General features: G+C 41.6%; 1 protein-coding gene across 1 annotated transcript in view; it reads right to left on the bottom strand.

The window, feature by feature from the left end:
- The window catches only part of LOC132828233 (bile acid receptor-like), a 90,210-nt gene extending 73,890 nt beyond the window's left edge, over positions 1-16,320 (bottom strand). Inside the window, exon 1 of the mRNA XM_060845193.1 lies at positions 16,224-16,320. Coding sequence (XP_060701176.1) covers positions 16,224-16,320 — 97 coding nt within the window. The remainder of the gene's footprint in view (positions 1-16,223) is intronic.
- Positions 16,321-16,524: the final 204 nt, after the last annotated feature.

The following is a 16,524-nucleotide window of genomic DNA, read 5'->3' as shown; positions in this document are numbered from 1 at the left end:
GCTGGCAACGCATTCCATGCATTCACAAATCTCTGCATAAAGAACCTACCTTTAACATGCCCTCTATAACTTTCTCCTAATACCTTAAAACTATGACCCTTCGTGCCAATCAATCCTGCCCTGGGGAAAAGTCTCTGGCTATTAACTCTATCCATTCCTCTCATTATCTTGTATATCTCTTGTAGCCTAAATAACTCTAGTCCCATTTGCCAGCATTTGGCCCATATCCGTCTAAGGCAAAAGTGAGGACTGCAGATGCTGGAAACCAGAGTTTAGATCAAAGTGGTGCTGGAAAAGCACAGCAGGTCAGGCAGCATCCGAGGAGCAGGAAAATCGACATTTTGGGAATAAGTCCTTCATCAGGAATAGAGGCAGGAAGCCTCCGGGGTGGAGAATCTCTCCACCCTAGAGGCTTCCTGCCTCTATTCCACATGAAGGGCTTTTGCCAGAAATGTCGATTTTCCTGCTCCTCAGATGTTGCCTAACCTGTTGTGCTTTTCCAGCACCACTTTGATCTAAACCTATATCCCTCTAAACTCTTCCTATTAAAATACCCACCCAGGTGCCTTTTAAATGTTTTAATTGTACCAGGTTCCACCACTTCCTCTGGCAACCCATTCCATACATGCACCACCCTCTGTATGAATAAATTGCCCCTTAGGTCCCTTTCAACTTTTTCCCATCTCATCCTAAACCAATGTTCTGGACTTGCCCAACCCAGGGAAAAGACCTTGTCAATTTACCCTATCCATGCCCCTCATGTTTTGTAAACCTCGAGAATGTCAACCCTCAGCCTCTGATGCTCCAGGGAAAACAGCCCCAGCCTTTTCAGTCTCTCCCTATAGCTCAATCCCTCCAACCCTGGCAGCATACTTGTAATTTTTTAATGAATTTCTTTTCACGTTTCACAACATCCATCCTATAGCAGGGTGACCAGAATTTCATGCAGTGAAGTGGCCTAACCAATGTACAGTACAGTCGCAACATGGCCTCCCAACTTCTATATTCAATCCACTGACCAAAAAGGCAAGCAGACCAAATAATTTTTTCACTATCTTGTCTACCTGCAACTCCACTTTCAGAAACTATGAACCTGCACTCCAAGGTCTCTTTGTTTAGCAACACTCCCCAGGACCTATCCCATGTATAGGTCATGCCCTGATTTGTCTTATCAAAACACAACACCTCACATTTGTCTAAATTAAACTCTATCTGCCACTTCTCAGCCCATTTGCCCATCTGATTAAGTTCCTTGTACTTTGAGGTAACCTTCTTTGCTGACCACTGCACCTCCAATTTTGGTAAAAACAATGACTGCAAATGCTGGAAACCAGATTCTGGATTAGTGGTGCTGGAAGAGCACAGCAGTTCAAGCAGCATCCAAGGAGCAGCGAAATTGACGTTTCGGGCAAAAGCCCTTCATCAAGGGCTTTTGACCGAAACGTCGATTTCGCTGCTCCTTGGATGCACCTCCAGTTTTAGTGTCATTTGCAAACCTACGAACCATACCATCTATGTTCATATTCAAATCATTTATATAAATGATGAAAAGCAATGGACCCAGTATCGATCCTTGCCACACCCTGCTGGTCACAATCTGAAAAACAACCCTCCACCACCACCCTCTACTTTCTATCTATCAGCCAGTTCTGTATCCAAATGGCTAATTCTTCCTGTATTCCATGTGATCTAGCCTTGCTAACCAGTCTACTATGAGGAATCTTGTTGAATGCCTTACTGAGGTCCATATAGATGATGTCTACCACTCTGCCCTCATCAATCCTCTTCAAAAAACTCAAGCAAATTCGCGAGACACGATTTGCCAAATGCAAAGCCATGTTGATTATCCCTAATCAGTCCTTTCCCTTCCAAATATATGTCCATCCTGTCCCTCAGGATTCCCTCCAACAACTTTCTCACTTCAAGGTTTGTGCGAAGATTTGTAGCTCAGGTGCACGTTGTTGTGGTTCTGTTCGCCTAGCTGGAAATTTTTGTTGCAAATGTTTCAACTAGCCACAAAACGACACGACCAGCTATCCCTAGTAGCCACACACGCAGACAACAAGCAACATGAATTCGACTGGAAAAACACTACTATCATAGGGCAAGCCAGACAGGGAACAACCAGGGAATTCCTAGAGGCATGGCATTCATCCACAAACTCCATCAACAAACACATCGACCCTGAAACAGCAAGGACAGACCACTATAAATACCGGAAGAAACATCAAAGAAGCGCTTCGCTGGAGGCTCCAGAGCACTGATGATGTCGCCTAGCCAGGGGACGAAACGTTTGCAACAAAAACTTCCAGCTCGGCGAACAGAACCACAACAACTTTCTCACTACTGATGTCAGGCTCACTGGTTTATAGTTTCTTTGCTGTTCCTTACCACCTTTCTTAAATAGTGGCACCAAGTTAGCAAAATTTTACTCTTCTCGCACCATATCTGTGGCTATTAATAATACATTGAGAATAACCTCCATTGTGTTGCATGGCACTGTAACTGTGCTAAATGGGATAGACTTTGAACAGAAGACTTCTAGCAACTCATAACTGGGCATCCATGAGAGGCTGTGGGCCATCAACTCCAGGAGAACTGAACCCTGGCACAATTGTGCTTATGGCCCAACATATCCCCCACTCAATCATTACCATCAATCCAGGGGATCAACCCTGGTTCAATGGACAGTGCAGGACAGCTTGCCAGAAGTAGCATACCTGAAGATAAGCTGTCAACCTAGTGAAGCCACCAGATATGACAACTTGTGTACCAAACACCATGAGCAGCAAGTGATGAACAAAGCTAAGTGAACCCAAAACAAATGGATCAGGTCTAAGGATCTAAGTTCTGAAAAAGGGTCACCGGACCTGACACGTTAAAACTGATTTCCCTTCACAGATACTGCCAGACTTGCAGAGCTTTTCTAGCAATTTCTGTTTTTGGATTAGATTTAAAATCCGCAGTCTTGCCACCTCCAGTCGTGAATGGTGGTGGACAGTTAAACAACTCACTGGAGGAGAAGGCTCCACAAATATAACCAAGTATAACCTGTGCATAAAAAGCAGGACAAATCCAAAACAGCCAATTACTGCCCTAAATGTCTCCTCTTGATTGTTAGTAAAGTGATACCAAGTAGCACCTGCTCAGCAATAACCTGTTCAGTGATGCACAATGTGGGTTCTGCCAATGACACTCAGCTCCCGATTTCATTACAGCCTTCATTCAAACTTGGACAAAGGAGCTGAATTCCAGTGGTGAGGTGAGAGTGACAGCCCTTGACAAGAAAGGTCTATTCAACCGAGTGTGGCATCATCTAGCCCTAGCAAAAATGAAGTGAATGGGTATCAGGAGGAAAACTCCGTGGTGGTTAGAGTCATACTTGACACAGGAAGATAGTTGCAGTTGCTGGCCGTCAGTCATCTCACCTTCAGGACATCTCTGTAGGTGCTCCACAGGGCAGCATCCTGGGTCTAACCACCTTCAGCTGATTCATCAACGATCTTCCCTCCATCATAAGGTCAGAAGTGGGGATGGGTCACCGATAAATGCATAATGTTCAGCACCATTCGTGACTCCTCAAACACTGACACATTGCATGTTCAAATGCAGCAAGATCTGGACAATATCTAGGATTGGCCTGATATGTGGCAAGTAACATTCTTGCCAAGAGCTGAAAATGTGTTGCTGGTTAAAGCACAGCAGGTTAGGCAGCATCCAAGGAACAGGAAATTCGACGTTTCAGGCCAGAGCCCTTCATCAGGAATGCTGAAGGGCTGATGAAGGGCTCTGGCCCGAAACGTCGAATTTCCTGTTCCTTGGATGCTGCCTAACCTGCTGTGCTTTAACCAGCAACACATTTTCAGCTCTGATCTCCAGCATCTGCAGACCTCACCTTTTACTCGAACATTCTTGCCAAACAAAGGCCAGACTATGACACCACCATTAAAAGAGAATCTAACCACGTGATATTCAATGATGTTACCATCACTGAATCCCCCATGATCAACATCCTGGCAGTTACTATTCACCAGAAACTGAAATGGATTCACCACATATACACAGTGACTACAAGAGCAGATCAGAAACTAGTAAAACTGTGGCAAGTAACTCAGCTCCCGACTCCCCAGCGCCTATCCACCAATCTGCAAGGCACACAATAAGATTCAATGGCGTACTCCCCACATCACTGGGTGGGTGCAGCTCCAACAACACTCAAGAAACTTGACACCATTTAGGATAAAGCAGCTCGCTTGATTGACACCACACCCACAAGCACCCACACACTCCACCAACAATCTGAGTAGTAGCAGTATATGCTATCTACAAGATGCACTGCAGAAATTCACCAACGATCCTTCAACAGCACCTTCCAAACCTATGACCATTTCTATCTCAAAGCAAAAGGGCAGCAGATACATGGGAATGTCATTACCGTCAAGTTGCTGTTATGGACCAGACCAAACCCCTCAAAATATTTTAAGAAAGTAGCCCAGACCCTAACTTTCCAGTTATTTTAAGCAGGTGTGAAATGGACACGCCAGGAGTAATGCAGCTTAGTTTTAAACAAAACACAATATATTAACACAAGAGAAAAAGAGAACAGAATATAGATTAACATAACTTTTCTGAAAATCCAATTGACTCCATCACAACTTAATGATGCTGTTCTAAATACTTGCAACATCCTCATAAACAGCCCCTTGGCAAAAACGTAATTTCAAACACAGGAGAGATGTCAGAGAGCTAGAGGATCAGCATGGAACTGCTTCTCTGGGTCCCCAGCTAAAACCTGACCAGTGTCTGCAAACAAAAGAGACTGCTAAAACCAAACCAAAGCCTGAACTGGGAGAACTGGCCACTCCCCTTTCATTGCACAAGTGTGGGTGGCACGGTGGCACAGTGATTAGCACTGCTGCCTCACAGTGCCTGAGACCAGGGTTCAATTCCCGACTCAGGCGACTGACTGTGTGGAGTTTGCACGTTCTCCCCGTGTCTGCGTTGGTTTCCTCCCACAGTCCAAAGATGTGCGGGTCAGGTGAATTGGCCATGCTAAATTGCCCGTAGTGTTAGGTAAGGGGTAAATGTAGGGGTATAGGTGGATTGCGCTTCGACGGGTCGGTGTGGACTTGTTGGGCCGAAGGGCCTGTTTCCACACTGTAAGTAATCTAATCTAATCTAAAGTGTTTAAAAAAAACACTAAAAAGCTTCTTCAAGTAGATAAACCCAAACATAAGAAAACCACTGCCTTTATGGCCGCTCTGAAAGAAACACCAAGAACAGCTAACCTGGTTAAAAGAGCAGCATCATCACACATCCCCCTAAAAAAACCTATCGATATCCAAAGATGGCTTCATTTTAACACCCCTTAATCATAAATTGTTAGTACACTACAACACACATATACATTACATTGACTATAAACATGCAAACATTCTCTACTACATTCTGCTTCAGTCCATTTACTCCTGCCACCGAACGTCTCCATATATCATCCCAGTCTTGACAAAGCAACGGCAATCACCTTTTCTTGTCCTGCCACATGCACAATTTACAAACTGAATGGCTGTAACAACAAGCTCCATCTAAACAGTCCGGAAATTTTTTTAATAGATGTTGTGGTTCTGTTCGCCGAGCTGAGAATTTGTGTTGCAGACATTTCGTCCCCTGTCTAGGTGACATCCTCAGTGCTTGGGAGCCTCCTGTGAAGCACTTCTGTGATCTTTCCTCCGGCATTTATAGTGATTTGGAACTGTCGCTTCCAGTTGTCAGTTCCAGTTGTCCGCTGCAGTGGCCGGTATATTGGGTCCAGGTCAATGTGCTTATTGATTGAATCTGTGGATGAGTGCCATCTCTCTATGCCATGAGGCATGGCACTCATCCACAGATTCAATCAATAAGCACATTGACCTGGACCCAATATACCCACCACTGCAGAGGACAACTGGAACTGACAACCAGAAGCGGCAGATTCAAACCACTACAAATACCGGAGGAAAGATCACAGAAGTGCTCACAGGAGGCTCCCAAGCACTGAGGATGTCACCTAGACAGGGGACGAAACGTCTGCAACACAAATTCCCAGCTCGGCGAACAGAACCACAACAACGAGCACCCGAGCTCCAAAACTTCTCACAGACTTTTTTCATAGATATTTTTATTGGAAATTTAACATTTTTACAAATTTACAAAAATAAACAAAACTCTCAAGTACAAACAATGATATACAATTAAATCTTACATAAATAATAACCAAAATTTAACAAAAGAAAAATACCAAGAGACAAAACAACAAAACTCAACTAACTACTAATCTAACTTACAACTAACCAGAGAGTATAATTAAGTCTCTTACATTATTCAAATAAGAGAAAAAAAAACCAATAGATAACACAGAAATTGGGTAGTGAGATACATGCTCGGAATGTGTGAACATCAAATGTAACAAAACCCGTATTCGTGCGGGATTCCTCTCCCAAGGGGCCTCGGACTAGCCAGGTTCGCCATTTCAATTAAATAAAAGCCCTTGTTAGGATGGCCAAAATATCTGTATTTGTATAATTCAAGAAGGGCTGCCATATTTTATGAAATAGTGCGCCATATTTGTAAGGAAGTCAAGGGGAATACATTCCATCATTAATCTGTGCCAATTTGAAAGTCCGGGGGGGCCCTCAGCCACCCAGTTTACCAAAATATTTTTCCTTGCACAGAAAGAGAGAATAGAAAATAGTCTATTCCCGTGTATATCCAGGGAGGGTAAGTTCGAAAAGCCCAAAAGGAGAGATATAGGGTCCACTTTAATTTCCGTTCCTAAAATTTCTGTCGGGGTACTTGCTACTTTAGCCCAGTATCTACGGATCTTATGACAAGTCCATAGGCAATGTACAAGAGTGCTCACCTCTATTTTACACTTGAGACACATTGGAGATGCTCTGGCCTTAAATTTTGCCAATCGATCCGGTGCTATATGGGCCCTATAGAGTATCTTCAGCTGGATAGCCTGAGTTCTGTTGCAGATGGTGATTCTTCTAGCGTTTTCCCAAATCTCATTCCACGTTTCTATAGAGATTTCTAGTCACAAATCCTGATTCCATGTTTTAAGCAGATTGTCCATATCTCCCGATACTTTGTCATGTAGTAAATGATAAATAGTACTGACGGAAGATACCCCCATTGGCCGTAGCAGTCTACATTCTCTATCTGATTTATAAAGACTATCTAATAACATAGTCTTCTTCTATACGTAATCTCGAATTTGGAAGTATCGAAAGAGGTCTCCATGAGGTAATCCGAATTTCTGACACAGCTGTTCAAAAAACATCAGGACCCCTTCTTTAAATAGGTCCCCTATACATAAGATACCCCTGGATCTCCAGAGTTTAAAAGTGGCATCTGTAAACCCTGGTTGAAATCCCCATGCTCCCACTATTGGAGCATAGGGGGATGTTTTATGTGAGTTGCCCTCATTTTGCCACATTATATTCCAAGCTTTAATTGTGTTTAGTATTACAGGGTTTTTACAGTGATCCGCAATGATTTTCCTCTTGTCTGAAAATAAAAGGTAAATAAGTGGGCATTTTACTTAAGAAGCCTCGATGTCCAGCCAGATTGATTGCGGGTCAGACAAGACCCAATCAGCTATGTAACTTAATAGGGAACTTAACTGATATTTCCTAAAATCTGGGAAGTCCAATCCTCCCCTTGCCTGTGGAAGCTGTAGCTTCTTCAGCTTAATGAGGGGCCATCTATGATTTCCAGATAAAGGAACCCAACCAGCCATATAATTTACGTAATGCCAGCCTCACCAGGAGCATTCTCATAGGGTATAGGAGACGGGGCAGAACATTCATTTTAATTACTGCTATCCTACCCAGCCAGGAAATTGGAAGGTCTCCCCATCGCTGGAGGTCCTGCCTTACCCTTTCCAGTAAATGCACAAAGTTAGCCTTGTATAACTGACCAAATACTGGGGTAATAAAAATGCCTAAATATAAGAAACCCTCCAGGGACCACCGAGAGGGAAAATGGGATCCGTCCACTAAGTGGGGTATCATAGCAAGGCCACCCATTGGTATAGCCTCCGATTTTGAGGAATTAATTTTATAGCCTGAGAATGCACTAAATGTATTAATAACTTGGATTAAGTGAGGCACGGACATCAGAGGATTACTGAGGAATCGAAGAACATCATCTGCACAAAGGGTGATTTTATGTTTACCTGTACCAATCCTCGGGGCTGTTATATTTGGATCAGCCCATATAGCTTCTGCTAGTGGTTCAATTATTAGCGTAAATAACAATGGCAAGAGAGGACATCTCTGACAGCAGCCCCTACCCACACTGAAGCTGTCCGAACCTAATCCATTGGTAACCACAACTGCTTTGGGATCACTATACAATGTTGAGACCCATTTGGTAAACACCTTTCCAATGCCAAACCTTTCCAATGTGTAAAACAAATATGACCATTCAACCCTGTCAAATTCCGCATCTAATGAGACTACTACTCCTGGTATCTTTCCCTGATGACAGGCTTGAATCATATTCAAAACCCTTCTAATATTATTGGATGATCTACGGCCCTTAATAAACCCCGTCTGATCCTCCTTTATGATATGTGGCAATACCTTTTCTAGTCTCAATGCTAACGTTTTAGAAAGGATTTTAAAATCTACATTTAGCAAGGATATTGATCTGTATGATGCGCTGGTTGATAATTTGGATGGAAATAATGTCCAAATGTATGAGGAAAAAGCAGGAAATTGGCAGCAGGTAATGCTTGTTTGAGAGTTGTTGCAGACAAAAATGGGCCAAAAACTTTCTTCTGTGTCATAACACTTCTGTAATTACCAATTAAAAGTCAGAGCTTACAGCAACTGTAAAGGGGAAATAAACTGGCTGTCTTTAGGTTTGAAATGTTTTTCACTGCAGAGCGAAAACAGCTCCTCCTCCTTTAGAGCTCCGGTGGTTTCTGCCAAAACGTTCACAGCCCCCAGCTGTGTTCAGCTACCTGGGAGCCAATCACAAAGTTGTTGGCAGGCACAACATCTGTCATTAATAACTGATCACTAGGCCACAGACCAATCAGCTAGTTTTTGTCAGACAAAGCTCCATTTGTGCACACCTCTTGGACCAGCTCAGCTGCAAACCAGGTTTCCACTACTGCTTGAAACAAATTGCTGTATGGACATTACTTACAATAAAAATGCAACATTCCTTCAACATTCCTTATTTTTTAAAACAGTTCATTTCCCATTTCAGTCCACAATCAAAAATACAGGAAAAAAAAGCTCTTTGAAACAAACAAAAAAAAACAAAGACAATAATGTCAATAGTAGGACTTTGTGCCTGCACCACCATTCAGCATGATCATGGTTGACCCTTTGTGTAATTGCCATGCTCCCACTCTCTTTCCATATCCCTTGATACCTTCACCTTCTAGAAATCTATTTAATTGTTTCTTAAATATACTCAGAGACTTTATCTCCACAACCTTCTGTGCTAGAGAATTCCCTAGATTCCCCACTCTGTGAGTGAAGACATTTCTCCTCATCTCAGAATGTCCTACCCTTTATCCCGAGGCATTGACCATTTGTTTTGGGTTTCCTGCTTGGGTTGGAGAAACATCAGCCCTACATACAGTCTGTTCAGGCCTGTCTGAATTTCGTATGTGTCAATGAAATCCTGATCATTCTTCTAAACTCTAGCGAACACACGACTAATCGACCCAATCTCTCCTCATTAAAATAGAACAGCCATGCCAGGAATCAGTCTGGTGAACCTTCACTGCACTCCCTCGATAGTGAGTTTATATTTTCTTAGGTAAGACGATCATAATTACACACAATATTCCAAGTGTGGCTTCATCAAGACCCTGTACAGTTGTCATATGACTTCCTTGTTTCTGAATATGATTACATGACACTGAAAAAAATGCCAACGGTAATCATATCCTTTACAATACCCCTTTTAAATTAATGTTATTGCAACTAACCAAAGAAGATGAGTGAAAAAAGGGGGGGCAGTTTATCCCTCCTCACTCGGCAGCCTAACAGTTCAGGGTATCCTGAATGGAATGCTAATTAATTGGGGATTTCACCTAGAGATTGCTTGTAATAAACTGTAGACTCTTGCCATGATTTGAACCCACAGACAAAACATAAGAACTAGACTGGGTAAATTGTCACTTTGTAACCAATTTTAAAGAAAATCTGCAAAAGACATTTTTGAATTTGCATTGTTATTGCGTAGAAATTTCTGCATTTGATGCAAGTGCATTTCTAGCAAAATTAAGGCTTCCTTAGTAAGTGAAACTTAATGGTGGAAAATAGACTGTCAGGAAAAGCAATGAGAAAGAGACAGAGCGCAATGGGAAAGAGAAAGAGCAATTAGTGGAGAGAAAAGCTTTTATGAAAACTGAAGGAAAAGGAATTTGAAGCAAGATGGTTTGAGCTGAGGAATAAGTACCTTACTATTTCCAATGATGAATTAAATGAGCAAACAGTTGCCTCCACTCTTAGGTCTGAGCGCTGGTTCAGATTTAAGCGTGGGGGCAACTGGTTTGCTCATTTCGTTCTTAAGTTTCAAGAAGCAGATATAAAAGTTTTCTTTATGTCTTTACAATAAGTTGCAACGCAGTTGAAGTGACCAGTCCAATATTGGATCTTTTTATTGCATGGTAAGCATTTGGAGAAAGGCACTTTCCTGAAGAAAATGCCACTGATTCTAAGGGAGTAAAATGATTATCAAAAGTGCAAATGGCTTTGTGCATCTCCAGTAGTTTCTGAGACGCTCACTGAGGCCAGGAGGGCTAAACAGCTACTGGAGAAAGTGTGTGTGACCTTTTCCCTGACTGTGGGCTCACTTGGTCCACAACCATACAAGCTTAGCTTGTGGAGGCTAAGGTGACATGGCAAGTTGAAGACTCTCTGGTTTAGTTACCTTTAACCTTTTTCAATGAGCATTGAAGACACCCAAGGAGGCAATTGTAGCAAGCCATCAAGTAGCCTAGTGGTAAAAAGCTTAGTTCAGACTGTTCACACTGCAACTGAGACTGAGCAGTCCCCAGATGCTTCTGTATTAAAAAGGTGCTGAGGAGCAAATGTAAAGCCCCCCTCACAGTCTTACAGATGAGAAGCAGACTGCGATACTGAGGTACCATGGATTAATATTGCGCCCAGCTTGTGCCATTCAATGCTGCTTGTCTCCAAGCTGGACACTTCCACAAGGATCTATTTTACTGCCTGAGTAGTTGATGTAGTGACCAGAACAGATTCCTACCTAATACCTCAGCTGGAAAATTGCTTAGATAGGGCAGGTAAACCAACTTTATTTCCAACATAGATTTATTCAATGGATGCTGGAAGATTCCCTTGACTCCCCAAATGAAGGAAGTCTCTGCTTTGTAACTCCAAACTGGTTTTCCCAGTGATATATGATTTCTTGTAATACTATTTGGACTCTGAAATGCCCCAGCCACACTTCAAAAGCCGATGATCCAGATTACAACTGGTCCATCTCATTGCGTAATGTATCTCATTAACCTCTGAGTGGACAGAGACACCTGGGAACTGCATTTCGAGTAAATGGAAATTTCTCATAGAAAATACAGTCAACTGACTGGTTGGTTAATCTCACAAAAAGAGAATTTCTAAGACCCAAATGATTTACCTAGGACATGGAATTCGGGCAAGGAAAAGTACGGTGTAGCGCAGCAAAGGTAGAAACAGTAGCACAGTTACTCATTCACACAACAAAACAGGAAAGCATGATATTCTTGGGCATATATGTGTGCTCCTGAAAGTTTGTTGCAAACTACAGCTGTATAGCTGAGCTGCTAACACAGCTAATACAGTAAAAAGCAGAAGTAATTTTAACTGACAAATGCCAAACTGCTTCAGAAAAGCTGAAGACAATTTCAGTCACTCAAGTCTGTTCTTACAGCTTAAAACCTTCTACAAACATTTAAAGTAGATATCAATGTGAGTGACATTGGGTAGGGGCTATTCTCCTTCAGGAGATGAATCTGGAATGGAGAGTCCAACTTGGTACTTCTCAAAAAAGTTAAACAAACATCTAAGATGGTACAAAATAAAAACAAATTACTGCAGATGCTGGAATCTGAAACCAAAAGAGAAACTGCTGGAAAATCTCAGCAGGTCTGGCAGCATCTGTATGGAGAGAAAAGAGCTGATGTTTCGAGTCTAACTGACCCTTTGTCAAAGCTCGGCTCGAAATATCAGCCCTTTCCTCTCCTTACAGATGCTGCCAGACCTGCTGAGATTTTCTAGCATTTTCTCTTTTGATCTAAGATGGTACTCTACCACAGAGAAGAAAACTCTTGGTTTATTACTGGACCTCAAACGCATTGAGATATATGATCAATATGGATATAGAAAGACTATACTTTACACTGATGACAGCGCATTAGTTTTTGTGGAAACATTTAACAACCAGAAAATCAGGTTAATCTGTTGGAGTTTGTTCCTTGAACTATACCATTTAAAAAACACATTGCCAGGAAAACAAAGGTAATTGAGGATATCCTGTCCAGAACTTAAAGAGACTCAATTTGAACTGAACATTTAATATTGACCGAGTCTAAGAGAATGAATTTGTGTGTGTGTGACTCTCATTTACTTTGTCTGGCAGGGCAAATGTTATCACATCTGGTTGGAACCCAAATATGTCAGGCGTTTTTAGCCCTTAATTCCAAACCACACTACAAGTTCGCTGATGACACCAATATAGTCGGACGAATCTCAGGTGGTGACGAAAGTCGGGAGGTGGAAGACCTGGAAAATGGTGCACTGAGAGCAACGTGGCTCTCAATGCCGGCAAAACCAAGGAATTCATTATTGACTTTCGGCGGATGTTACTCATGCCCCCCTACACATTAACAGCACAGAGGTGGAACAAGTGGAGAGTGTCAAGGTCCTGGGAGTGGTCATCAACAACAAGCTTTCTTGGACTCTTCATGTGGACGCACTGGTTACAAAGGCAGCTGAGGAAATTTGGCATGACAGTGAGTATCCTTGCCAATGTTTATAGGTGCACCATTGAGAGCATTCTGTCTGGATGTATCATAACCTGGTAGGCAACTGTATCATTGAAGACTGGAGATGGTTGCAGAAAGTAGTGAACTCAGCCCGGACAATCACAAAGGCCAACCTCCCATCTATAGAATCCATCTACTAGGCCCGCTGTCAAGGAAAGGCCGCCAGCATTCTCAAAGATTCATCCCACCCTGACGATGTTTCTCTATAACCTCTACCATCGGGGAGAAGGTACAGAAGCCTGAACATGCACCAGCCGGTTTCAAAACAGTTTCTACCCTGCTGTTGTTAGAATACCGAATGGACTCAAAAACTCTTAACATTTGCCTGTACCTGTGTTTTTTTTTGCCACTGTTTACCTACTATTTACTTATCTATGCTACTTAACTATGTGATCTGCTTGTATTGCTCGCAAGATAAAGCTTTTCACTGTGCCTCAGTACACATGACAATAAATTCAATTCAATTCATATGATTTTATTAAGAAGTCCGCTGTGGGGAATATAATGAAAATACTAAAAATACTCTGGTAGTGAGTATTGGGATACAATACTTCAAAGTTTCAAAAATGCTTCCAACTGACAGAATTGTGATCTCTTCTGACTACAAAGATAAGGAGGGTTTGACCATTTCCTGTTCAGTAGCAAGTCAACCCCCTTGGATTATCTTCCAGACTTCAGACATAATTTGTGTTTCCCTGTACCAACCTGGATTGAAGTATTAACCTGCTGTAAACATCACAGTCAAAGAGTTATTGCCCAGTTACTCCTGTGTTGCCAGGAAATGCTCTCTCTCACTCTAAGTGCTGTAATCCAGTTAGAACAAGGAAATGGAACAAAGGAACTTCAAAATGACTACAAATTCCAGAATCGTAAAAAAGAATGGCTGTTCAACTATCAATGTCACGCTACAGGTACCCTCCACTGCAATGTTCGCAATATTCAACTATTCACTCTTTGTGAATAACTCAGAAACTGATTTGTATGTCTGGCTTATTAAGTTTTATCTATTTGGACTCACCTCTTATTTCTAATCTGTGTGCATATGTTGCATACTAATTCATCTTATATTTAGTCATTGGATTCACTTTTTTTTGTTCATTCAAGAAAGCCTGGTTAAGTTGGTTAATTTTGGTCTCGAAGAAAGTCTTCACAAAAGAAGGGATCCTTTTTAATTTAAACTTGTTGCAATCAACTGACCACGCATGACTTTTGCTTACAACAATAGGGGAGTTGGTAAATGCAATGGTTTCTGTTAGAATGCCAAGTTATCCAAAAATGGACTTAACTGATGCTGCAAATTCTCTCAGTTTTTCCAAGTTGCTGTCAGAAGCTACTCTTTTCTCACAAACTGCAGGACTGGTATGTTTGAAAAATAATGACTGTGAATGAGGGCCTTACTTGTTGAAGTATGAAAATGCATTTTAAAAGACAAAGCACTCTGTATTCAAACAAAATCTTAGTGAAAAGATCTTTCATTGTGTTAGCACATTTGTACTGTACTTAATTTATTGTTAATGTTAGAAAGTAACGACAATTCATTATTACACCAATTTTATGATGCCATCAAAATTAATGCCTGAGGTGCGCCCATGGCTAGAGGTTGATGTTGCAAAGTTTTGTGAAGTTGGCCTCTCCTTCATTTCATAGCCTTGTTGCTAGTTCCAGCAGAAGAAAGATCAGTCAGGAATTAATAAGTATTTCAAAAGAACATTAGAAATAAGGACAGGAACATGCCAATTGACCCTTTGAATCTTTTTGGCCATTCATTGCTTATCTGATTGTAGCCTTAACTCCATTTTCTTGTCTTCCCCCACATTGATCTTGACACCCATGTAGATCAAATAATCCAATTAACTCAGTCTTAAATACATTCAATAACCAGTTTTCATTGCTCCCCAGGGTAGACATTTCTTGACCTTCAGGGAAGAAATTCCTCCTCATCTCCATCTTAAATGGAAAGCCTCCATTATAAACAGTGAACCCCAGTTCCAGCTTACTACATGAGGGGAAATAATCTCAGCAACCACCCTTCAGGCCCCTCAGCAACCAGGCCCCTCAGAATCTTGCATGTTTTAATAAGACCAACTTTCATTCTTTGAAATCCAATGCTTACAGATCCAACCTACTCAGTCTTTCCTCATAAGACAATGCCTTCAATCCTCAAATGAACCTAGTGAATCTTGTAAGCACAATTTCCAATGCAAGTATATCCTTCCTGAAGTAAGGAGAAGAAAATTGTACACAGTACTCTGAATGTTGCCCTGTATAATTGCAGCAAGACCTTCTTACTTTTAAACTTCACTCCTCTTGCCATAGATGTCTACATTCCAATTGTCTTCCTAATTCCTTGTTTTACATTCATGCTTACCTTTTATGATTCACATATAAGGAGACCCAGATTCCTCTGTTCCACAGAATTCTGCAGACTCTCTCCATTTAAATAATATTCTGCTCTTCTATTATTCCCATCATAGTGGAAATCTGACTACCTCCCAAAAGGAGTCATGCTTGGGATGAGGGATGTGGCTTGATAGGTGAAAGAGGTTGTAATCTGGTTGGAGGGCCTGGAACTGCTGGAGTCAGAAGCAAGTACGAAGCCTAGTGCAGTGGGGCTCAGAGGTAGCAATCATTTTAGGAGTTTGGAGTTACAAGGGTTGGAATTAGACTCAAAATGGGGAGTAATTCACTGGATAAAAGTTCAGGGCTTAGGAGCCACACTGATTGGGAGAGTGGTTAAATGGGGGGAACATTTCTGCACCTCCTAGCACCATATTCAATGGAGTTACATAGGTTTTTGGTTGACAGGCAATCTCCAGGCTAGATAACCCTGAGTCCCACTTGGTGACAATGATGGAAATGGCTGTCTGAGGGAAACTCAGTCTTGGAGAGTGCACCTAAAGCTGACTTCAAACTGTTTATTAGTATAAATAAAGGACACTTCTTGCTTTTCATTACTAATTATGATAGATGCCAGTCTTTTCTCCTACTGTTTTTTAACATTAGTGTGTCCTCAACAACAAAAGAATTCGGTTGCAGGAATTTTGTCTAAAAATATTCAGGAGAATTGGTTTAAACAGGTATATTATGTACCCCTTGATGGACCTATCTGACCTCCTACCTTCCATTTATAAGATGTATAGTCAAACAATGATGAATTTATACATACCATAAAGCTGGGGTGGCTCTGCAAGGCAGTATCCATCTGAGAGAGCTAAGTGGTTGTGTGCAGCCATGTTGGCCTCTGACCCTGTCCAGTGTTTCATTCGTGTACCGTTTATTGTTTGAGTTTGAAAACAAATTCCTTGAAATGGGCTGAATAAAAAAGAATATCAGTCATAACAAAAGTTAATTATACAAGTATGAAATATGGCAACAATAAAGATATGAGCATTATCATCAAAAAAGGTTCAGGCTGTATACCTGCTCCATACTTACCTAGATGTAAGTGGCACACAGTAGTAAGAAAT

Source organism: Hemiscyllium ocellatum, chromosome 26 (assembly GCF_020745735.1).
Source record: "Hemiscyllium ocellatum isolate sHemOce1 chromosome 26, sHemOce1.pat.X.cur, whole genome shotgun sequence".
Lineage (NCBI taxonomy): Eukaryota > Metazoa > Chordata > Chondrichthyes > Orectolobiformes > Hemiscylliidae > Hemiscyllium > Hemiscyllium ocellatum.
The sequence above is the reverse complement of the archived record's forward strand: the minus strand, read 5'-3'. Positions and strand labels throughout refer to the sequence as shown.